The sequence below is a fragment of the Leptonotus elevatus genome, chromosome 1 (assembly GCF_054856555.1).
Source record: "Leptonotus elevatus isolate MCC_2025b chromosome 1, RoL_Lele_1.0, whole genome shotgun sequence".
Taxonomy (NCBI): domain Eukaryota; kingdom Metazoa; phylum Chordata; class Actinopteri; order Syngnathiformes; family Syngnathidae; genus Leptonotus; species Leptonotus elevatus.
The window spans coordinates 28,553,220-28,577,334 of NC_141239.1; the positions used below are offsets into that span (position 1 = coordinate 28,553,220).

General features: G+C 42.0%; 1 protein-coding gene across 2 annotated transcripts; it reads right to left on the reverse strand.

The window, feature by feature from the left end:
* Positions 1-86: 86 nt before the first annotated feature.
* gprc5ba (G protein-coupled receptor, class C, group 5, member Ba) lies at positions 87-20,877 on the reverse strand. 2 transcript variants are annotated; one of them, XM_086089029.1, is made up of 4 exons: positions 20,379-20,877; positions 11,237-12,268; positions 8,572-8,747; positions 87-4,613 (listed from the first exon to the last, which is right to left on the reverse strand). In XM_086089029.1, exons 2-4 carry the CDS (start codon positions 12,264-12,266, stop codon positions 4,569-4,571), a joined length of 1,251 nt encoding a protein of 416 aa, XP_085945155.1. In that variant the 5' UTR covers positions 12,267-12,268; positions 20,379-20,877; the 3' UTR covers positions 87-4,568. The 2 variants fall into 2 exon arrangements, with proteins under 2 accessions (XP_085945155.1, XP_085945164.1); XM_086089038.1 differs by having other exon boundaries at positions 8,596-8,747; positions 20,379-20,876.
* Between the last annotated feature and the right edge of the window lie 3,238 nt (positions 20,878-24,115).

Sequence of the window (24,115 nt, forward strand, 5' to 3'; positions counted from 1 at the left end):
ATTTCAAATTTTGGCAATTTTGGTCCTCCATACATAAAAAACACGTAATATTGGGTCCTTGAAACAAAGTCGCATCCAGTCAAATGTACCTAAACATGACACTTTTATTGAACATATTTTCCTGAATTAGTTACAGAAAGAGTTAAGTGTTTCTTTTTTTTCCTTTTTTTAAATATCATATTTGCTAGTAGTGGCGGGGGGTAGGATGAATTAGGCATGCTGCGTCACTGCACAGTCACAGCTGTGAAAAACAATATCACCCCCCTCCGTCAGCTGTCCCGATGGAACAGTCTGAAGGCGACACACATCAGGACAGGACAGGCAAGGACGAGGCAAAACCTGGGGGAGGATAAGTGACACTGACCCTCCCCTCACCCAAAACCAGCCACCCACCTCCACTTTACATAGAAATGTTGTGCAAATTCACCACATTTAGAACACAGAGATGATATATCAGGTGGAAGAGTTCGTACCCTCTTTCAAAGTCTTTCTGGGTCAAGCGATGATGGCAATATATAGATATATTTTTTAAGACCCATTTCCCTTCTAATGTGAAGCTTAAGAATCCGCTTCCCTTGACAGACATTGAATGTGTCATCTGATGTACACTGAAATGAAGATTGTTGTCACATGACCTCCACATAAATAGCTAGTATTCAAAAGTACGTCTGAGAGAAAGGTCTTACACATGTAGAAATGGTGCTGAGCATGCACACATACAGCTGTAGGTAGTCGACAGTGCAAAATCTACAAAGTCACTTTTTTAAAAAAAAAATTAAATACTCCACACTGAGTGAAAACATCACAAGTGTTGAAAACGTCCCCCGGTAGCTCTTGACACTTTCACGTCGTCAACGTTAACCCGAGTTCAGGTAGCGCATGTTCGTCTATAGCCTCTGCTTGCTGTTTAAGCCTTGTTCCTGTATGCCAACTCTTGTTCCTGTTCCCATGATAAACCCTGTTCCTGCTGCCCATGTTGCGAACTCTTGTTCCCGTTGCCCCGTTAACTCATTCACTGCCGCGGACGTTTCTGTTCGTCAACGGGAGTCATTCCGTTTACTGCCCTTGACACGTTTGTCAAGTATGTTTTTTTAACAGGTCGGTGTGGAAGACGGCTCACACACTTTGCAAACCACTGTAATGACTAAAAGATTCCTGTAGATGGCGACGTTGGATTGCTCTTTTTTTTGTGAGCAGCAGAGCTTTTGAGTAGAAGATAAAAATTAGGGGATGGATTTGTGCTTGTCAACACACTTGAACAGAATAAGGTGTGAAAAGAAAATGTGCTGCGGGAGTACGTAGCAAGTGTGTGTTTAGAGTGTGAGAAAAGCTGACAGTTTGTGGAGAAAATGACGAATGCCAGGTAAAAATTCAACTAGAGCCTTGACAGAAAGATATTACATGCTGCTGTTTTGGTTCGCAATAGACTTTGAATGGCTTTTTTTTTTCTAGTCTTGATTTTGTTTCATAGTCAGGAGTGTCACAAAATATTGTTGCCAAAATCGCTGTTCTGCTTTCACCAAAAAAGAGCAAGTTTTCTCCCCTTTTTGGTCAGACACCATCACTTTCGGGGAAATCAAATCTGATGATTACTAAAGAACGGAAAAAGCCAACAGAAAATCGGAGTCTTCTCTTAGTTTTGGCCACTTCCGTGTATAATTGTAACAGAACACAATAATGTTCTGTGGGGTTTGAAAGATCCATGAAAAAGCCCTAAGGCGGCTACAAAATGAGCAACTCCTTTGAAAACAGCTGACAATGAATGAGTCAACCATGGTTCTTGACCACATGAACTCCTGTTCCTGTAGGTGGTATTAACCTTGTTCCTGTTGCCCATGGTCCCATTGCCACTATTTACTGTTTCCTGACCATGTGAACTTTGTCCTTGTTCCTGTAGCCCATGACAGTAGCTTGTGTGGCATCCCTTGCTCATGTTGCCCTTGTTAACGGTTGTTGCTGTAGCTCATGAGATGAATCTTGTTTCTACAGCCTGTGACGTTAACTTTGTTATATTTCTAACTATTAACCCTTGTTGCTGGAGTCATTGACATTAACCTTGTTCCACTCTCCATGTTAAACCATGATCCTGTATGTGAACTGGCGTGTACATTGCCCATATTTCTCACCCTGGTTCCTGTTGCCCATTAACTGTCATTGCTGACCATGCTAACCCTCGCTCCCGTAACCAACGCTGTGCTTTGTTCCCGCAGCCTACCTGCAACCCATCGTTAGCGTCTGTTGATGTTGCCATGTCAACTCTTGTTCAGGTAGCCCATGTTGTTCACCCTTGTTCCTCTTGCCCCTGTTAACCATTGTTTCTGTCCACCCATGCTAACCCTTGCTACTTTAGCTGAGCCGTGTTCGTGTCACAAATGCTAATCCATGTTATTGCTGCTCATGTTAATCTTTGTTCCTGTGACTCATAATAACCTCTGTTCCTGTTCCCCGTGATAAACATTCTTCTTGTAGCTCATATAAACCCTTCTATACCTTATGTTGACCCTGTTCCTGTACCCCATATTAACGCCCCCCCACCCCTGTTGCTAATCTTACCCACTGCATCACACATTAGCCTCTGTTCCTGTTGCTCGTGTAGCTAGCTTTTCAGGGCAAGCTGTGTTTGTGCCTGTCGTGTAGTGGTTCCTGTTTTAGAACAGACATAAACACACTGCAGTGGCCTTTTCTTAGTCATGTGTTGCTGTGAGGGCTCCGCTGCGCCTGTTCCCCTGCTCTGCTGCTTGTAGCTACTCTCAACAGTATTAAAGTCTCGTCTCTGTTACTGCATGAAATGCGACTAATATTCACAGCATTTTTTTTTTTTATCTCGATGCGAAAAAACAAACACTGCCCGAACTTAAAATGATCTAGCTAATAATAATGTTAAAAAAAAGTTTCCAAAAAAAAAAGAATGTAAGAGCACACAAATGCATGAATGTAAAGCAACCATTTGAGAAAGAATTAAAATAAACATAGCAGTTGACACATCATATTATGCGTCTAAACTCGTGATTCCCAACCACTTAGCACTTTGCACGTTGGTGTAAAAATGATCTACTACAAATAATGATCTTCTATCTATGACAGCAATGTATAGTGACAGGCAGGATAATAAAATGTTCATCCACTGGATGCCAGAAGGTACAATTAACCTCCATGTTCACCTGTTGCCATTCATACAACACAATAAAGTACAGTAATCCCTCGCGGCGTTATGTTCCAGACCACCACCGCAAATAGTTTCTATATATTTGACAACATATGCATATGATACCAAAACATGTGCAGATGAGGTGCAGGTGCCATTTTGTTCAAATGGGGTCTCCATCCTCACGTTCTACACTGTCGTATCAGTGACATTGAATGCGTGTTTCTTTAAGAGGCGGGCCTGGCCTGTTGAGTGAAGAGGAAGTCAGCAAGGAAAAAAATAATCACCACAAAATCCTGCGATAGTGAATAATCTACAATTAGCAGCCTGTCACTGAAGCCACGCCTCTGTTTGTGGAGCGGATGCTTTGGATCCCAAGATGGGCAGAAGGTTCAACAAAACAGGCCCAGATTTGATACCAAGTAGAGTGAAGAAAGTGTGACAAGATCATTCTTATTGATGTGGTACAGCATGTGCATCGGCTCACTCGAGGTTGGGAAACACTGGTCTAAACAGCCCGTGGTTAATTGATAATAGAAAAAAAAAAGTAAACAAGCAATCTGGCTTTTGTTGGTATGTATATATATTGTATATACACGTCACTACTTCAGTATGTACACGGCTTCTCAGTGCGAGCCGGTGACGGGATCAAATAGAAGCAGCATTGAAATGGAGACCGTCTTCCAGACGCGAAGAGGAGGAAGGGGGAGGAAGATGACGGCCGCTCCCACTCATTTTCTCTGACCAAAGGAAGGAAGATTCCACACTTGCACTCTCCCGCCCCCTCCTCCTCATTTTCCAACCTCCAACTGCAAATCTGATCTCGGTTGTCTCCACACATCTCACTCTAAATATAGTGTTGTCTTGCAGAAACTTCCTCGCTCCATTTCCTCCCGTGTGATAAAGTTCCCCGGCGTTTGGCCTAGATTCGAAGGTGCCGGTCGGGATGCTCGTTTCCAGTGCTTCTGTGCAGGTGATTTTTTTGTTGTTGTTGTCCGTGTCACTTCTTGTGTCCATGCAAAAAACCCATAAAAGCCTGGGGGGGGGGGGGGGGGGCTCCTTTTATGTGTCATCGTATACACCGTTTTGAAAGGGTGGGGGGGTTGTTGTTGACACTGAGGACTGATGGAGGACAGAGCCAAATGAATGATGTTCACAGTTTTAGGGATGCTTAACAGTACTGAAGTCAAGCCAAAGAAAAAGCCACGCTATTTGTTTTTTGGTGTACTTTTCCTTCTTTCGAGATTCATGTGCTTGAAGACATTTAGCTCTGTCCTCCATGGCCTCCTTTTTACACACAGTAATTGATTGGCACGCAGTTTGTACAGAGTGAAAGTGGCATCCGTGTATTTTTTGAAGTACGCTGGCTTCCCCTTCGAAACTCTGCGCCGCCCCCCTCGCCGTCTGTACGATCTCCCTCCGCTCACCACAGCTGCCTACCCGTGTAAGTGGGAGGGGCCGAGGGCACCTGCAGGGTGTGGCACAAAAATAAAATTGTGTTATGGCTGTGATTGACAAGCTGTACAATATGTTTACAAATCAGTCCATTTCAATGCTAACTCATTCACTGCCAATGACGGCTATAGACGTAAATAATTCATTTGAACTATTTCTATTAGTTAAACTTTTTTTTCTTCCACTTTTGTTAACAAGAGTATGAAAACCTAAAAGAAAATTATTGTACATTTTGAACAGATATAAAATTTGTGATTAATCGTGAGTTAACTATTGAAGTCATTACAAATTTTAATCGCCTGATGCCCCTAATTTTTAATAATCTTTTCTTAAAAAAAGATTATTTTAAAAAAAATCTATGTTTTCATACTCTTGTTAACAAAAGTGGAAATGTTAAACAAATAGAAATAGTTCAAATGAATTTTTGACGTTCATAGCCGTCAATGGCAGTGAATGAGCTAAGTTGTAAATATGCTGAGAAGTCTTGTATAGACTTCCACAGCCAAAAGCGATTAAAACACCAATAATACAAATTCCATTTGGATCAAAGCATATTATATAAACAAAAATACTTCACTTCAGTTAGAGTCTGAATTTGATTTCTAGTATTAAATTAACTTAAGCTGCTCTGTTGTACAACAACCACACATGCGTCGTCACGCTCATGCACTTGCACAGGTGGTGCATATATGTAGTTATTATTACACACCGCCATCCACACATGCGTAATAATTAGTGGGAAAATGTATGAAATAATGGGGGGAAATGACCAAAATATATACAATAACCCAATTATTGTAAATAAATACCATTGCAATAATACAAAATTAATTAATTCTACTATAAATTAATTCATATTTTAATTCACGCCCTCTCTTATGCAATACAAAGTTGCAATTTCTTACAGCCAATCAGAGATAGTATAAAAAACAACTGAATATTAGAATAATAAATACATTCTATTTGGTTAAGTCCAATATAATTAGCAAAATAAATGTGTTCATAATTCACAAGTCACAAAATTAAATTTTAATGTTTTAAGTCGATTGAAAATCCCCCCCCCACACACACTTTTGTCTACATTGCAATGTTATTTTCAAAATAGATTTCTTAATCTCAGAGGAGTACAGTGGATATAAAAAGTCTACATAACCCCCCATTCAAATGTCAGGTTTTTGTTACACAGTATATAAAAAAAAAAGACAAAATGTGCACACCATCTTATCATGGCTGTGTTCAAAATGAACCAATCGCATTCAACCTCATATTAAATGGGAGTCAGCACATACCTGCTACTATTTAAACTCTAGATAAAGTTCAGTTGTTGAAAGTATTTTTTTTTATTTTCTTTCTCATAAAACCCTGAAAGTTTTGTGAAAACACTGACTTGTATTTGGAGCTGTTTATTGCCACCACCTTGACTAAGGCCCCGGGTTCCGTCTGAAGAAAAACTGCCTCAAATCATACTGCTGCCATCACCATGCTTCATTGTAAGGCGTGGTGTTTATATCCACTGTAAGTAGTAAAATAAGTGCCATGTTGTTGCTTTAATATGTGAACGTGTGAAGCGGATTTGTTCGCAGCCTTTCAGCAATAAAAAAACCAACGACAATACAGTACTAAAAATGGTGACAAGAGGCTATATTTTAGCCGCTGTTGCCTCCGCGTCTGCGCCGCCCTTGTGTGGTTGCATAGCAGCTAAATGGAAAGCCAGAGCGGCCATTCATCGTGTTTAATGAACGGCAGGACAGATAGCATTGCGGCTTATTTACGCACTCTCTTCCCCACTCGGCCATACACAAATCAACGTCAACTGAATGACCATTTGTGTCAAAGCCCATCCATGCACGTGCTTACAAAATGCAGACCTCTATGGAAAGCCATTTGAGCATTTATTCCATATCTTGATATCCGGCTTAGCTCATACACTGCCATTGACGCCTATATACGTCAAAATCATTCATTTGAACTATTTCTATTAGTTTAACATTTGTTTCCCCACTTTTGTTAACAAGAGTATGAAAACCTATAAAAAAAAATTATTGCACATTTAGAACAGATATAAAATGTGTTATTAATCGTGAGTTAACTAGTGAAGCCATGCAATTAATTACAATTAAAAATTGTAATCACCTGACGCCCCAAATTTTTTATAATCTTCTTCTTTTTTTTTTGGTAATTAACTCGTAAAGTCATGCAATTAATTACAATGAAAAAGTTTAATCACCTGACACACCTCATTTTTAATAGTCTTTTCTTCTTTTAAAAAAATAAATAAAAAAGAAAAGATTATTAAAAATTAGGGGCGTCAGGCGATTAAAATTTGTGACTGTATTTATTCGCATGACTTCACGAGTTAATTCACGATTTTATATCTGTTCTAAATATACAATAAAAAAATTATAGATTTTCATACTCTTGTTAACAAACGTGCAAAAAAGTGTTAAACTGATAAAAATAGTTCAAATGAATTTTTGACGTATATAGGCGTTAATGGCAGTGAATGAGTTAAGGCCCATGCATGTTACTAGTGAGGCAAAACTATTACAGTTGACATCTGCGCACAGTGAAGCATGTGGAATTTGAGAATGTCAGTAGTTGTTTATCAAGGATATCAAATATATTCTCAAATGGCTTTTCATAAATCTGTTTGAGCATATTTGATATCCAGCTGAAGGTGTATGTAACAGTACCTGCTTCCTCACGAGTAGGACAACTACATGTCATGGCATTCTAAAATTCTACTAGCTAGCATTTACTGCTGCACAAGTAGCATTAGAAGCACACAACAAGGTTATTATAATTATAGAAAACTAACACAATAACATACAATGAAATACAATTAAAATGTAAAAACTACATTTTAGGTTTATGAAACTAATTATAATGTCAATTTGAGCTTTCAGGGGTCATTTCAAATTAGGTCTATTTCAATAATTGCCGTATGTCGGCACAGAAAAGACAGAAGATCAAACAGTCATTAGTTTACAAATATAACACAAGAGTTAGTGACCTTTTTTTATTATTATTTTGCACTTGACAAACATGGCATATATCTATATATATCTATATATATATATATATTATTTTTTTCTAACTAATACTAAGACTAATAAAAACTGAACTAAAATGAAGCATTTTGAAAAAAATATATTAAAAACTAAGAAACCCTCTCTAAAAACTAAACTAAAATGAATTTTTTTAAATAAAAAACTAAGAAACTTACCTTAAAAACCTATTAAAACTGAATTTAAAAAAAGAAAAAGTCTAAATGAAATAAAAACTAACTATATTGGAAAATCCCAAACTATTATAAACCTGCCGCACAGATGTACACTGAACTATACTTAGTATGCCAAAGAGCATACTAGTACATGGACCTTTATCCAGATATGAAGGATATCCAATATATTCTCAAATCAATATCCTTGATATCCTACACTTTTGTACTAGTAATGTAATGTTACTAGTAAGGCATTTGTTCTACAAATGTGCACTAGTTGTTCTATTTGTGCGCTTAGTTGTCTGACTAGTTAGAGCGTACAAGTGCAGTGAACCGGCTAGCATATTCACAATTCTGCATTTGCAAATTTGCCCGTTCGAAAGACTTGCTAATAGTAATAAAAGTGTTACTTGGACATCCTTTGGCCTCTTGGTGCCAAGGAACTATGTTGAAGTCAGTTGAGGCGCTTCATGTGATGCAATTCTTCATGTCCTTCCATGACTTGGGTATTTTCGCTATTCACAATATTCGTAACAGGGCTGTACCGTACATAGACGGTAATCTGAATATAATGGAATAAATGCTGAAAGGTTTTTTTTCGGTGAGCCACGCTGGAACATGCAGACACTCACGGCTGGAACCCTCGCTTTGTCGGAAGGATCCAGAGACGCGCACACGGTTGTGCATGCAGTCCGGTTGGCGGTCGGCGAAGCGAGCCAAGCGAGCGGCGCGTAAGCGGCGTGTGTACCTGCGACTGGGAGGATGTACTCACCGCTCCCCCGTTCAGGATCATAGTCATCTCGGTGGGCTGGTAGACGTTGCTGCGGAAGGGGGCGCTGGGCCTGGCGCCCGGGTTGCTGCTGTGTTGTCCGCCGCCGCCTCCGCCGCCGCCTCCGCCGCCGCCGCCGCTGCCGCTTCTCAGGCCTAGACGGAAACATTAGTCAGTCGCTGATTGACTGAGTCATCGCGCATCTTCAGCTGAGAGTGCAGAAATGTCCCTCCTGTTGCCCCCCACCCACAATTCACATTTCATTAATTCCGTGACCAACTTACTTGTAGGACATCAAATCAATTTGCTCTTTTCAGATGTATTGAGATGCCGTTAATCAGTTCCATACGAAAGTGAGGAAATGCCAATGTGGAGTAAACATTTTTGACTTGCAAATAAGTTTGAACGTATTTCCAAGTACGTTCAAACATACTTAGAGGCTAAATGCTAAAGAATTTGCATTTTTTCCCATAATGCCACAGGATATTGACTTGCATATGCACATAAATATAACACATAACGGAAATCATGCACTGCAGACATAATAATAAATCATATAAATTACAAATAAACAATATTGATGTACTTCTTTTATGAACATATTGGTATGATTTAGCATAAATGCTAAAAATGCTCTTTTTTACAAGCACATGCGCAAGTCAACCCATCATGTATTTAAATATGTTTGATTGTATTTAAAACAAACGTATTTACAAGTACGTTTGAACATTTTTGCAAATACAATCAACCGCTCAAACATACTTGTATGCAAAATAGAACGTGTTTGCAAATACCTTTGAATAGATTTAATATGTTCGAACCTATTTGCCAGTCAAAAATGTTTACTCCACATTGGCAATCCCAAACTCCCATAGTTCCAACTTCTCCCAAAAAGTTTTATTTAACATGATCTTTTTAATACATATACCACTATAGTGTATAAAAACAAAGTAAAGGGGAAAATTGTTTTATAAAATGTAATTACTTTTAATTACGACTAATTGGCCAGTTGATGTAATTGGCTGTTATTTGCACTTTTAAAATCAAATATATATATATATATATATATATATTTGTATATCAGTCAATTAATCGGTTATCAGACTTTTATCCAACCGAATATCACAATCTGCATCAGCCAAATATATATTATTTTCATTCATCTCGGTCGGGCCCTAATTGCCAACAAATCCAACAATAACGACCATATTGGTCGTTTTACCATGCACCAAAATACGACCAATTGTTACGTACTGTAGTTTAGCGACCTCTTTCGGCCATGTATCAGCCATGTTAAATAGGGGAAAGTAATGGGAATCAAACCTGGGTCATCTGTTCGGAAGTTGAATGTTGAACGAATCTTACTGAGCTAACGGGCAGGTAATGATCATCGTGTTTTTCGAATGTTTGTATGTCAATTTGCCGTCGTTGGGGTTAGGATGACGTTTCAGTGACGTTTCGTCTTTACATGGGACACGAATGGTTGAGGTTAGGAAAAGGCACAGTGAGGTTGTAGACCGCTAGAAAACATGTAGTCAATACTAACAAAACATGTAGACAACACAAAACCAATCACTGGCCAAATTGCTCAGCCAGATAAGCACTTGTCTTTGGACCAGACCAACCGGGTTCGAACCTTTCTTTTGGATTTTTGCAAACACTTGGTAATTTGGCACCTTTTCAAAATGACCTATATGGTCGTATTTATTGGAGGAATGTCTCCTAATTGCTATATGTACTGCAATATTCATGTGTTAGATGTGTGCCTTTAAGGGGTGTGGCCTACTGAGTGTCAGGAGCTGATGTCGGGACTCGTTCAGTGTGAGCATCAAGGCCTACAGCAATTCATTTGTGAGCAAAATTGTCAGTTTGTATTTCTGTTTTTCACTGGTTGTTGCAATTAGCAATTGTGGCTCTCCTTGCCCACATGCGAGGACATTACAGTAACGTTTTCCCCCCTGAAATGAATAGAAAAAATACTTATATTTTCAGATGACTAATAATCATTCCTATGTTGACATATAGGGGGCAGTCCATTATTGTTGTCAACACTGGGCCAACTCCCATTTCCAAGATGGCCGCACCCATGAAAACAGGCTTCACCACCCACAAAAAACATCCAACAAAGTGAGATTCAGAGATGGACTGAAGGCTCAGGAAGTAAGCAGAGTTTTTACTGAATGTTGTTTGTCATCTTTCATAAAATATTGATAGATTGATGGATGCGTGGACCACTATTGCACTAAAAAAAAAATCCAGAATCCATTTCTTTTTTTTTCAGGCAACCTAGATGATTGTGATGGAGATACAACCTAAGAAAGTGAAGTCGACAGCAGTAGAGGACAAAACAATGCATTGTGATCCAAGACCAAAATGATTATATTTGGCAAAATGCCCACAAAATGCGGAAAACCACAATTTCTCTACAAACAATTACCCAGAATATAAATCACCACGCTATAAATCCTCCAGATTTGATTGGAGCCATAAAACATGGAATCACTCTCCTATCAAAATGACAAAAACCTCACAAAAGTTCTCACTGGTTCATTTGTGAGTTTAGCATTTTCAGGTATGTGCGTGACACGTTTCAGTTTGCTTCTACTTGCTCCGCCTCCCACTTAAGGTTGTGACCGCGCCGTACCTGCGGTGTTCTCATCGTTGTATCCGTAGCCTTGATTCTCCACAAATTGCCGGTGAGAAAGCGGGATGTCTTCGTCGAAGCTGGTCTCCCTCATCCGTGTGGAGTTCTGCGACGTGTCGAAGTAGTCCGGCGCGATGGGCTGCGGCGGCGGCTTCATGCACAGGTGTGCCTCGGGAATGGCGTGGAAGATGAGCAGCAGCCAACCCTGGGCCACCAGCGCCACGGCCAGCGCCGGCTCGTTCCATTCCGGCGACTTCTCCAGCCAGTCGTTGCCGTACAGGTAGAAGCCCACCCAGGCCACCCACAGCAGCAAGGATAGGAGACAGGTGACCAGCAGCCAGATGGCGTTGCAGCGCCACTGCCGCGTCTTGCCGCAGAGGGCCAGCGCGGCGGCAGTCAAGGCGGCAAGCAGCAGCGCTAGCACGTAGCTGCAGGCTAGTGAGAAGTCCATGGGGAGGTACTCGCAGGCGGCCCGGCCCTCCCTCAGCACCGTCAGGAGGAGCCACTCGGCGGCGATGATGCCCTGTACGGCGCTCAGGCCCAACGCCAGGCCCGTCAGGGCGCACCCGCCCGGGCTTCGGTGCTCCCGGCCCACCCGGCGCAGGCGCACCCCCTGCACCAGCAAGCAGGAGAAGCAAAGGGCGAACAGGAGGCCCCACATGGCCCGCCGCAGCAGACACAGCGACTCGTCCTGCTCGATCAGGTAGGCGAAGCTCAGGCCGAACAAGCCCACCACGCCCAGGAGCAGCAGCAGGACGGGCCCCACGCCGCTGCGCTTCTCCGCCTCGCCGATGTGGCGCAGGCGGCACAGCAGGACCAAGGCCAGCAGGACGGCCACCAGAATACCGCCCGCGGCAACGCTCTCCACCGCCACGCCCCACACGGCGTCCAGGTCGCACAGGAGGGTGTAGGGCCGGCCCAGGCCCCAACCGCAGCCCGTGGGCAGCGACTCCGAGTCCTCGGGGTCTTGGCCCTGTGCCCCGTGGGTAAGCAGCAGCAGGAACACAACCGGGAACCAGGGGAACGCCATCTCTTTAAAAAGAAAAACAAGACAAGAGAGAAGTAGGTGAGGGAGGGGGAAATGTTCAAAGACAGCCATTGTGCTCATAAACCAGATCATAAAAGCTGAGGAGAAGGATGGCGACCATCGGAAACGCAGCACAGCCGCAACTCATGAACGACTGCGGCCCGATTTTCACCCTAAAGTCTGCAGAAATGTTATCAACCTGCCAATGCACCACATTCAAAAGCAAGGAAATGTACAAGCTCCGTTTTTGCCATGCTAATATGCTATAGCTAACATAATACAACATTACTTTTATAGTTACAGTCCTTTATATGACTACAGGACATTAGCATATCACCAAACTTTGTGATTATTTTTTTTCTTGAAGCAACAACAATAATTTGCATTGGATTGAAAATAAACAAATATTTTTAGCGGCCATTTTAAAAATATGAAGTTGTAAAGGATGTTACACAGCTTTTAAATGACGTAATACTCTTTTCGATGATGTCACAAAAATGGGTCAAGTTGTTTGAGGAAGAAACTCTCTTGGCACTTGAAAAAGAAGAGATCTGAATCTCCAGAAGAAGAAAAAAACTCACTAAAGCTCCAGAACAAAGAAACAGAGTTGAAGTCTCAAATCTCGGAATAGCTCAAAACAGGCGAGATGTTTTTTTTTAGCCTTTATTTGCCGATTGCTCTCTTCAGACATCTAATGCCATGAAAACTGAACAATAGTATTAAAAACACTTTTTTTGTCGGGATGGTAAGCTGTAAAGCCCGTATGCCACTGAGGGACGAACGTTTGTGACGCTGGTTTCACATCAGGGTTTGCACAAGGTTTTAAGATTTTAAATGAACAGCATATTGCTCGGATGGTGGCAATCTAAAACGAACCTAATGATGTGACTGGTGACACGACACGTGCAAAGCAAAAAACATTTCAGGGCCTTTTCATGTATCACTTCTCTGTTCCCAAAATAATAATCATGTGTTTTTATCTCATACTCCTCAATGACATTTTTCAGTAGGGATGCTGATCTGCTGTAAATTTAGAACTTGGAAGCAACTTTACTGATGTGCAACCACCAGTAGGTGACATCGATACCCCATTTTGGATCAGCACAGTTTGGCGGTCTACTGGGAGAAACGGCTGCATTGTATATATTACTAACAATTATAAAAGAAGGGGGGGGGGGGTATCTCTTGAAAATGCTGTAAAATGTCTGTCAGTGAATGAGTAGCACTTGTTTACCCCTAAAAGTAAATGATGATTATTCATGGGGCACCTCCCGAGTGTTCTAATATGCATGCATGGTGTATATTCATGTGTTTACATCTCTTTCATGTACCCCGCCGGGATTTGCACCCGGCGAAATTTTCTTGGCCCTCCCTGTTTCCCTGCTGTAGTTTCACTTTAGTGCCTGTTAGTTAACCCCCCAACACCCCCCCACCCCCACCCCCACACACCCCAGGGATGAGTCACCAAAACACACACAGAAACAGTGGTTTGTGATGTGCACGCCACCTTCACATTCAAGACGCACTTGAGCTCCTCCGAAAAGCATTGTTTTCCTGGCCAGCCCCACCGGTAACCATGGTTACCTCCCCCATCTTGACGGAGACAAGAGAGCGCTCGCCCGGCCGTATTAAGCAGAGTGGACAGCTCCGCCTCTGTCTCATGCTTTCCTTTTTCATTCGTGAGCGCTCTTCTTCTTTGTCGGCTCTTAATGAGCAAGCATGAAGAAGAAGGCAGTGGAGACCCTCGCAACATGAGGCAGGAAGACCCTCGCCCCGGCACCCCCACCCTCTGTCGCCCTGTCACTCCTTCTCGCACAGATGGTTGCTCTGGCTGCAGGACACGCACACACAGAAGAGCCAGTGGCAACGCACACAAAATCACATGCGTGCAAGGCAGTCACATGCAAAATCACAAAGTAGACCTTCACATGCAAGCACAAGATGCTGGACATCACACTAATCCTCTTTTTGTGAGTCACAAAATACAACTGAAGTTCAACAATATGATACAATCGACACAATTATTGCGGTTAGTTTACACCCTATTGGTTTTTTAATGGGTGCTAATTTCCTTTAGCCTGTCAATAGTACATTATATGTTAGCATTATGCTAAATGACTTGAATTCATTGTAATTAATTGTTTGGTTGAACATTGTGGAGCTTTTCGCTCAGAGTCGAGAGGTTCGAGGTTACCATTCTTAGTCTTTCTGTGTGGAGTTTGTATGTTTGCCCGCTTTCTTATATATTTCACATTTTATGTTAGCATTATGCATGGCAGGTGAATTGGACTCTCCAAATTGTCCATAGGTGTGATTGTGAGTATGGTTGTTCGTCTCTGTGTGCCCTGCGATTGGCTGGCAACCAGTTCAGGGTGTACCCCGCCTACTGCCCGAAGCCAGCTGGGATAGGCTCCAGCAACCCCTGTGACCCTTGTGAGGACAAGCGGTACAGAAAATGGATGGATGGATGGATGTTAGCATTAAGCTAAAGGGCTTTAATCCGATGTGATGATTGCGGTGTAGAAGTAGCAGTTTTTGAAGTTTTATAATTACCATAACTGATGCTAATTGATTTTAGCCTATCAATAGCGTTGTACATTATATGTTAGCATTATGCTAAAGGACTTAAATTCATTGTAATTAATTGTTTGGTTGAACATTTTGGAGCTTTTCGCTCAGAGGTGAGAGGTTCTCGGTTCAATTCTTGGCCTTTCTGTGTGGAGTTTGTATGTTTGCCCGCTTTCTCACATATTCCAAAGAACATGAATGTGAGCTTCCTTACACGTGAATGTGAGTTGACTGCGATTGACTGGGCACAGACAGAGACCAAGCATGATGGCTGGATGATTTCTATGGGAAAATGTCATAGACACGTATTGTGTTGAATTGTAATCGAGCTCAAAGAAGATAGCGTTTCATCTTGTTTCTCTTCCTTCCTCCATTTTAAAGCCTGCCATTTGGCCTTTCAATAGCACGTCTCCTCTGCATCTCCTTCCCAATTACATCCCTCTCCTCTGCCCTCTCCCCCTTCCATTTTGGCTTCCCCTCTCCCTGCTCTTCCTTGACTCCATTCTGTGCGTCTTATGTAACATGGGGGGGGGGGGGGGGTGATCCAGCTCCTGCCAGTTGTGCAACTGCTGCTGCACATAGGCTGTGTTAGGAATCACTCCCTATGCTCTATATCGTGCCCTATATAGTGACTTTGCCATTATGTAGTGTGAATGAGTATTGAGTACGGGTTATTCCCTATATCCGTGTTTTTCAACCTTTGAGCCAAGGCAAACATTTGACGTTAGAAACCATCTCAGGGCACGGCACCAAATAAGGACGTTACAAAAAGTGCTTACGAAAGGTTAAGGTTGGAATTCAGTTGTTGTGTTTTGAGGGGTTCAAGAATAAAATAAACACTGTCATATGCAATATGTATATAAAAAGTCAAATCTGAGAAACGGATCATTTGTCAATGGTTGTCAATTTTTTTTCCAAAGCTGTATAATAATCCCTACACTGTACTGTATCATGATTAGGGAGCAGGGAATATGCAAATGACTCCCAACACAGCCATAGAGAAAAGAAAAGCAGTTGCAGTACATAATCCCTTTGGTGCTTAATGCATGGTGGTCACATGATCGCTCGCCACATGTGTTGGTGATAAACAACGCCGTCCAATGCGTGCGACTGTCATAGCACAACGGTAATAATTAAGACAATTATTGCCATTTAACGACTTCTCTCCATTCTCATTGTGTAACCGGCCGTTATAGTCAATGTGTGTGTGCACGTGGCAACTTATCGATCCAGCTGATGAGGTCATTTTGCGAAGCAATGGCGCTCGTGGATCATGACACTTGAGACTGCAGCCGGATGCTCAGTGTACTTCTTTCTTTGTTAGTTTTTTCTTTCTTTCTTTCTTTCTTTCTATATATATCTGTTGTTTCTCTGCTAGTTGTTAGCTACATAACATTTCAATCAATACAATGACAGAAAATTACGACCCTTTCTGACACACATGATGATTCAACGATGTGTCAAATGGCCTTATTCAATGTCAGATTTTTTTCCCTTAATTATCAGTGTTTGGTATCAGTGTGCTTCAGGCGATTCTAGGATTAGAGGTTTAGGGGTGCTATAAAGACATTTAGGGGTGCTATAAAGACATTTAGGGGTGCTTGGGTACTACAACGAGGTGGTATGTGATCGGTAGCTTGTCGTGGTTTGGGGTTACTTTCCGCTCCAAAATTTGCATGGGAAGTCAGTGAGTAAACCGAATCTAATAAAAGTTATGCAAAGGAGAAAAGGACTTGAAATATAAACATACCCCAACCCTAATTTCTTGAGAAGGGTACTTTTTTTTAATATAATAGCTCCTCAACATATGCATTGACAGTATGCATGATTTCCCAACCGTTTACAGTGAGAATTAACAAAAATGGACCTTGGACTTGTTTTTGACATTTTCTTTTAAATGAAACACACAACATTTAAAATATGTTAACAGACATTAACTTAATACAGAATGATTTTTTTTTTACTGTACTTGTCTGTACTATGTTATAAAAAAAAACATACATTACATACACATCCCAAAAAAGAAATGTGCTAGAATCTACAAAATAATAATAATGCATGTACAAGACTGTGAATGGGTGAAGTGCAGACATGTATAAAACATATGAACAAAACAAATTTGTGTCTGCCTTTTTACATCTTGTCTTTAATACAAATACTTCAAAATGGAGCTTTTGTTTGCTGAAAAACAATCTTATGTCCATGACCTACTCCGTGAGGCTACTTCCTTTTTTTTTTGTGCAGACACACACACACACCATGCACACACGCCACTGGTAAAAGGAAGGAGCACCCCCAAAAATGGCCTCAATACGCATCTGATCGACGATACCCAATACTTGAAATAAAACGTACATAACGTCTTTTACACTTACTAGACATTTAAAAACTTGATTTCAGTCATATTAGTAGTTTTACTTTATATTTGGTTTATTTGACATTGCTTAACTTTTTTTGCGTTATAATGTTACACTGTAACTTGTCGTCACCTGCGCAGTTCATGAAGGTTTTACGTTGTTGACCCTGAAAATGGATTCAACATATTACAATTTGTAAAACCAGTTACAATGGCATTTCAATTCATCTCAATGGGAAATGCTGGCATTGGAGTCCAGGTACTACTTTCTTTTTTTCCTATCCCGGGAAACTGTATTTGACCTTTTGAGATTCCACTGTTTTCTCAACTTAAATGTATAAAGTTTAGTGCTGAGGTTTGATCTTTAGGCTTCTTCTGCTCTCTTGAGCAAGAATAACTTGTGTGTTGTTTCAATTTGAGCAAGTGGCATGAAGTCCTCTTACTCACGGACCTGCTGACAGGACACATGCTTGTTGTGAGGGACTTTCCAGACAACAGCGCCGTTGTTCGCGTAGTAATCGTGCTATTATTTTGCTGTCGTTTGTCCCCTTTTGGACAGCTAGCAGGCAGGCACTTAGGTTGGGGGTGGGAGGTGGTTGCGGGGGGGTTGCAAAATAACGCACAATGTACTGAAATCCACTTCCGAGTTAAACAACGTCATGCATCCATCGTTTGTCTCTCCGTTCACCGCGATGATGTTAGCAATCCTTTTCATCTTCAAGAATGATGTACGACGCAATAAAATAGTCAGACTTGGTGATGAAATTTTAGGGCTAGGGGTGTTGGGGTGGGGGTGGGGGTCAACTGAAGGCTGAGTGACTGCTGAGAGTCAACATGCGGAAAAATGAAAAGAAGATTTGCCAGCCTCTTCAGGGCGTCCCCGATCGGCCTAATTAGGTCTCATTAGCATGGGACAGGGACTCGCAGCAGGACCATATGCTAATTGACTTGGCAATTAAATGTGCCGGTGATTAACACCCCCCCCCCCCCCCTTCACATAAACACATAATATGGCTTGTCAGGTGGGGTTTGATGGTGTGTGCGGGCACATCCCAAACTGTCCAAAATAGACTCCGAGTCATGTTTACAGCCATGTGGTCGTCTTTCACTTCCGCGGGTTATAAATACACAACTCACACACACGCAAGTGGCGGCAATTGATTTGCGGGAGATCGTTAACATCATAAACAAGTGATGGGTGGCAAGGCAGAGCAAAAGTGTGTGCGTGCGGGTGTGTGTGTGAGACTTCTGCAAATGCGTGTGTGATATGCATGCGTGTGCGTTTGTGATCTGTGCACACACAAATGTTTATGTGATCAGAATGTGCGTTTTTGTGTGATCTGGTTGTGTGCGTGCTCGTGACTGTATGGTCTGTATGTGTGTGAGAGCTGTTTGTGAATGTGATCTGTATGTGAGTGTGTGTGGTGGATGGGTTGATGCACGCCCATAAATGGAAAGGGAAAACAGGGACATTGCCATTAATAAAAAATAAATTTAAAAAACTGGAGCGCATAGAGTCCACACAAAAATACACACGCTCTCACACACACTCAAGACCTCCACCGCACTATCAGCAGCTTCATAGTTCACACCCACCATCACACCGATGACAATTAAGAGTCTTCAATGAACCTAACATGCATGTTGTTACAATGGGTGAAGATTCAAACCCAGAACTTGAGAACAGTGAAGCAGATATGCTAACCACTTAGCTACCGTGCTACCAACAGACTAATCCAATTTCCATCATTTCCAGCGGTGAAAATTAGATTCTCAGTCCTCCAATCTTTCAACCTCGTTGAGGAAAACACAGCCTCCTTGGGGGAGGGTGTACGTGAGATTTAAGTTTAACAATTATTATTTTTTAATGTGATTTTAATAAGGAAAATAGCACTGTTGTATATTGCACCTTATGTAAACACAGTCAGTAATAATGTAATATGTAATATGTATGTATTTTTTGCTTAATTCAATGGACATTCTTCTGCTGTTTCTGATATGTGTGTCTTGGCCACCAGGGGGCAGTATAATAGAAGAGCTTCAGTGCCGACTCAGTCAGCTGCAGTAATATCAGTCATTTTTTTCACAGATGATAACGTATATATGCCTGAAGGGTTATAAGTTATAGCTTACAACACTGCCACTCTGATGCTATTCGTTAGCCGCCTTTGACCTTTTGCATTGTGTGTTTGCATTAAGACGGCGGAGATTCCCAACTGTGTGGTTGTTTCAAATAAACAATATGTTGTTTACTTTGACAGCTAACTTCAACTGGGAAGGCCAAACCACTACTTGTTTTGGAGTGAGCTGAGTTCACTGCCACCGCATAGTGCTCGTATGTCCGATTTTTGCTCCCAAGTCAATGAAAAAAACAAACATCAAACGACAGCTTGTATCTCAAGGCACCGCTGTAAGCCAAACAACGTGCACATGTAGCATTCCTTCAAATTGACAAACTGACAGTAACAAGGCTCAAATCTATTGGCCGAGACTAACGTACGCCGATGCATCCACAGGCGCCCATTTCCACTGGAAGCGTCCTCTTCCCGTAATGGCACCCAAGTGGCTATTTGAGCTTCATTTCCAACTGAGTTCCAGGCAGCGCCGTGCCGCTGGGGTTCCCACTAACAACAAAAAAAAGAGGGGGTGCACTCTTGCTTTTAGCTGACCTAAGGAGCAGCTGAATGCAAACACACACACATGTAGAGAATGCTCTTTTTCTAGCACCCCCCACCAGCCCTTCTCCTCTTGACAATGTTGGCCACATGGAGGCTCCCCGGGGCATTCCAGAAGAGTGTTTGTTTGAGGCGGCATTGTTACAAATGTGTGTGTGCCTGGAATAAAGAATGACACCTCACCTCTTAACAATGATGGACTGCTTGACACTCCCCAAAATATCACACACTGTGTGTGCGTGCGTGCGTGTGTGTGTGTGTGTGTGTGTGTTCGAGGGATGAAAATGGAGGACGCCAGCGCCAACAAACAAGAGTTACACCAACATGCTTTTTGTGGGGAGGTCAAATGATGCTGAGTGTGTTAAAAAATAAATTAAAAAAATCATTTGAGCTTTGTGCAATCGTGCATTGTGCAGACAACACACATTCACTGCAGGTTATTCATTACCCCCCGCCCCTTCTACTCTAATGCATTGGAAATTAGCTATTTATGGTGACATGATGCACACGACCGACCTTTTTTGTTTTTAATCGATGCAAATAGATCCGCTGGTGGGTGGACGAGTGAAGGAGGTGCTCTGCGCAGCGTCGACCAGAGTCCGTGCACAAAATGTCACATTTCGGAAAAAAGCCGCGTCGTCCGCCTCGACTCTTCGCATCCACACGCGCGCCGCCGGCTCAGATGCTTCCCACGGACTTGCTTTCGGAACCGGCGGTGGTCGCAGCAGCTCGAATGGCATGGAACAGCGGATCAGCTGACCCCCACCCGCGGATGTGTCCCGACAGGTCCAACGCAGAAGAGCGTGGTGATTTCCCTTTCCCCCTCCTCCCTACCACTCAACTCCTTTGTTTAATCATCTCGCGAAAGAAAAGAAAAAAGCCCACCACGGAGGGTACGGCAAGGTGCTGATGCGTTCAAGTCCAGTTTGTTGTGCTGCTGCTCACTGGATGAGAGCCACGCAAAAACTGCGCTCCGCATAACGCGCGTGAAGATTAGCCCCCTCCTCCTCCCCCTCCTCCTCCTCCCCCTCTCCCTCCTCCTCCTGCGCCTCTGCGCATGTTCACACACGCACGTCCACGCACAGACAACACAAATTCACTCCGCGCTCTTGTAAATAAATGAATTGCTGGCTGACACTGACAGACAATAACCGCATTTTATATACAGCCTACTATTTGTATGGTCACAACCCTTAACGCATGCGCAGTTGCATTTAATAGATTTTCACTAGTTCTGGAGTTTTTCTTCGGTCACTTTGTTCAAAATGAGTGTGTTAAGTCAGGTTGAATCTACAATGAGTTATGTATTTTCACAATAAGGTAAAGCTAACACCAAATATGCAGTATAAGCATTATTATTTTTAAATTAATCTAACAGTACATTATTTATATTCATGATCCATTTTTCAATATTGTCTTTCCAAAAACATTAATTTAACATACTGTATTTATATTGTTTTATATATTTAGCTACCTCCCAGCTGAAGTTTCGGGTTCAAATCTCAGCTTCTTTCTATATTCCCAAAACAAGCCTGTTTAGGTTCATTTAAAAACTCTAAATTGTTCATAGATGTGAATGTGAATGGTTATTTCTGCCCTGTGACTGACTGGCGACCAGTCCAGTAGCTGGGATAGGCTCAAACTCACCCGGGACCTTAATGAGGACAAGCTCTATAGAAAGGGGTGGATGGATTGCATGCTATATTATTGCATGTAAATGGTTTTCATCATATATATATATTTTATAATGTTATGTGTACAGTACTTGAGTATGATTTTTCAGTTTATTTTCCCTATATGTCCACAAGTTTATGTGATGCACTGTTATTGCTAAAGGAACGAATTGCACGCGCACTAGTGGCTGTGAGCTACTAACCGAGGCGCCAAACTTATCATTACGCGCACTTTGGGGTTCCACGCAAGGGCGTCACAGCCCTTCCTCAAGTCCTGCCACCATATGTGACCACTTTGTACTTTTATTTAACATAGTATATGGGATTGCACCCAATTTTCATGCTATTTTGAAAATGGTAATGTAGACTTTTCTGTTGGGAATCTTAGGCAGAAAAACAACAAAAAAATCATTGGCCTGGAAAGGACGGAGTCCCGCATGTGTCTGTTCTTAGACGCCCAGTATTTTACCTGATCTTGTGCCGAGTATTCAGGAAAATAGATGGATGGGTAGATACGTTTTATACATGGATAGAAAGCTGGATGGATGATGCATGGGTGGACATTTTGATAGACGGATGGATAAATATAGCAAAGGGTACCATAGTGATGGATAATTGATGGCTGATAGACGGATGGAGGGACAGGTATATAGACAGACAGAAAGAAAGATTAATGGATAGATAGCTCAACCTTTCTCTTATTGTGAAAATGTTGCCTTGTTTCCTGTGTCGTGTCTTGTTATCACAGTGTACTTGACAAGCCGTGACGTTTATTATTTGTGCGGTCGTCTCAGCTGCTCCCGTCATTCTTAACTTGGGGGGTTGGGGGACTTTAAGAGGCTGACACACCCACCCCCCCGCTCGGACAACCCGTCTTTTCCCTGCCGCCTCATTTGTGGCCATGTTGTGAGAGGAAGAAAAAAAATTGTTGCGGTGTGCTGCTCGTGCTAAATCAGCTGACTAATAATAAGCACATTTCTCCATCCACTTCATTTTATGGGATTCCATAAAAAAAGACTGAGGTCGTTAATTTAGTGATGATCTTGTGTGCATTAATGCTTTAAATGCTGTTTTGGGGATGAGCCAGTCACACCCTCATTTTATTATTATTATTATTATTGGTACACCTTTTACCCACGTTGTGCCTGAGGGTATTCCCTCTTTTATTGCCTCGTTCCCCCTGATTTTGGCATAAATCCACGCAAAACCATGTGACGCGCGAGCCGATGTGGAGTGGCAGCTGACAACTTGAGGCTAATGTGACAGGTGCGGCCCAGGAGAGCGACAACACGGGAAGACGAGGTGGAGGCCGACTGCCGAGATTAACGGCCGTCTCGATTTGTCAGCTTGCTTAATATATCATCACCGAGGGACGCTTAGACACAACAAGGGGGCTCGTTACAGCATCCATCATCATAAATTAGCTGTAAAATAGGAACGCTTCATGACTGGTAATGGTTGTAGGGTTGGTGTTGGGTTTTATGACTGGCACAGGTTTAAGTAACATTAAGTCCTCAAAAATCAACTGCCAACTGTCTTTTTTTTTCATGGTGGTTCACATCAGTGAGTGTGTGCTGCAGGCCTTAGTTAGGTAACACGAAGCTAGACAAGCGTAACAAAGTCCAACGGCATCAGGCGCCAAAACAACCTCTCGAAGTTACGCTGTGGACTTATTGTTATTTAGAAAATCTCAACAGAAATCAGATCACTCATTGGTCCTAAAATAGTTTGAAGCGCTCCGCTTGCTGCTGATAACAGGTTACCATGCATCAGAGTCACTCCCGAGGACATATGGGGTACCGCAAGGTTCTATTCTTGGTCACCTGTCATTTGGTCTGATCATGCCATAAGTTGTCAATAACGTATGTTGCGTATGCAAAATATTTTTATGTTCGATACAACTCATGTGATAATGCATTACAATAACTCCTCAACATGATACATAGATTGATTAGATGATCGGTTGTCCATAGTTTACAATTGAAAGAACTATTGAAATTCCAATCAATCTTGAAGTCAATGATCCTTTGAGATGACATATTTTTTATTTTTTATTTAGTTTTGATTTAGTTTTCCATGCTCAAATTCTGTTAGGCAGATTGTATCCTGGTCATGCATTGACATCTGTGCTTCCAATCTTTAGCTTGAGGGTCACATTAAAGAAGCCAATGAGGGCCTTCTGCTTCATTCAGCATTCATGGTAGAATAACAGTGCGGTCATGTGACGGGCTCAGACTCTGACTTGCAAACTTTGAAGCCGATTTAGGATTATGTGTCGATACGAACAATAGTTTGTTGTGTTTGCAACAACACAACTGCATCAGTTTACAGAGACGGACACCGGGATGAAAGCCAGGATGTTTTAACTATGACAGGACGCAGGTGTCCAAAATTAGCAGGAAGAGAGTCTAATTTTAAACACACACACACGCACACACGCACACCCACACACACGCACACAAAGGTTTGTTTTACTATCTTTGTGGGGTCATCTCATTACCATAATGCATTTCTTAGCCCCTCCCCCTAACCCCAACAATCAAAAATGATTGCCTACCCCTATTCCTTACCCTAACCTCA

Excerpts from the sequence above, each read along its gene's own strand:
- gprc5ba (XM_086089029.1), bottom strand. The coding sequence starts at position 12,266 with ATGGCGTTCCCCTGGTTCCCGGTTGTGTTCCTGCTGCTGCTTACCCAC. Across the intron at positions 8,748-11,236 it reads CAACGATGAGAACACCGCAG|GCCTGAGAAGCGGCAGCGGC; the intron begins GTACGGCGCGGT and ends GTTTCCGTCTAG. Across the intron at positions 4,614-8,571 it reads GTACATCCTCCCAGTCGCAG|GTGCCCTCGGCCCCTCCCAC; the intron begins GTACACACGCCG and ends CACACCCTGCAG.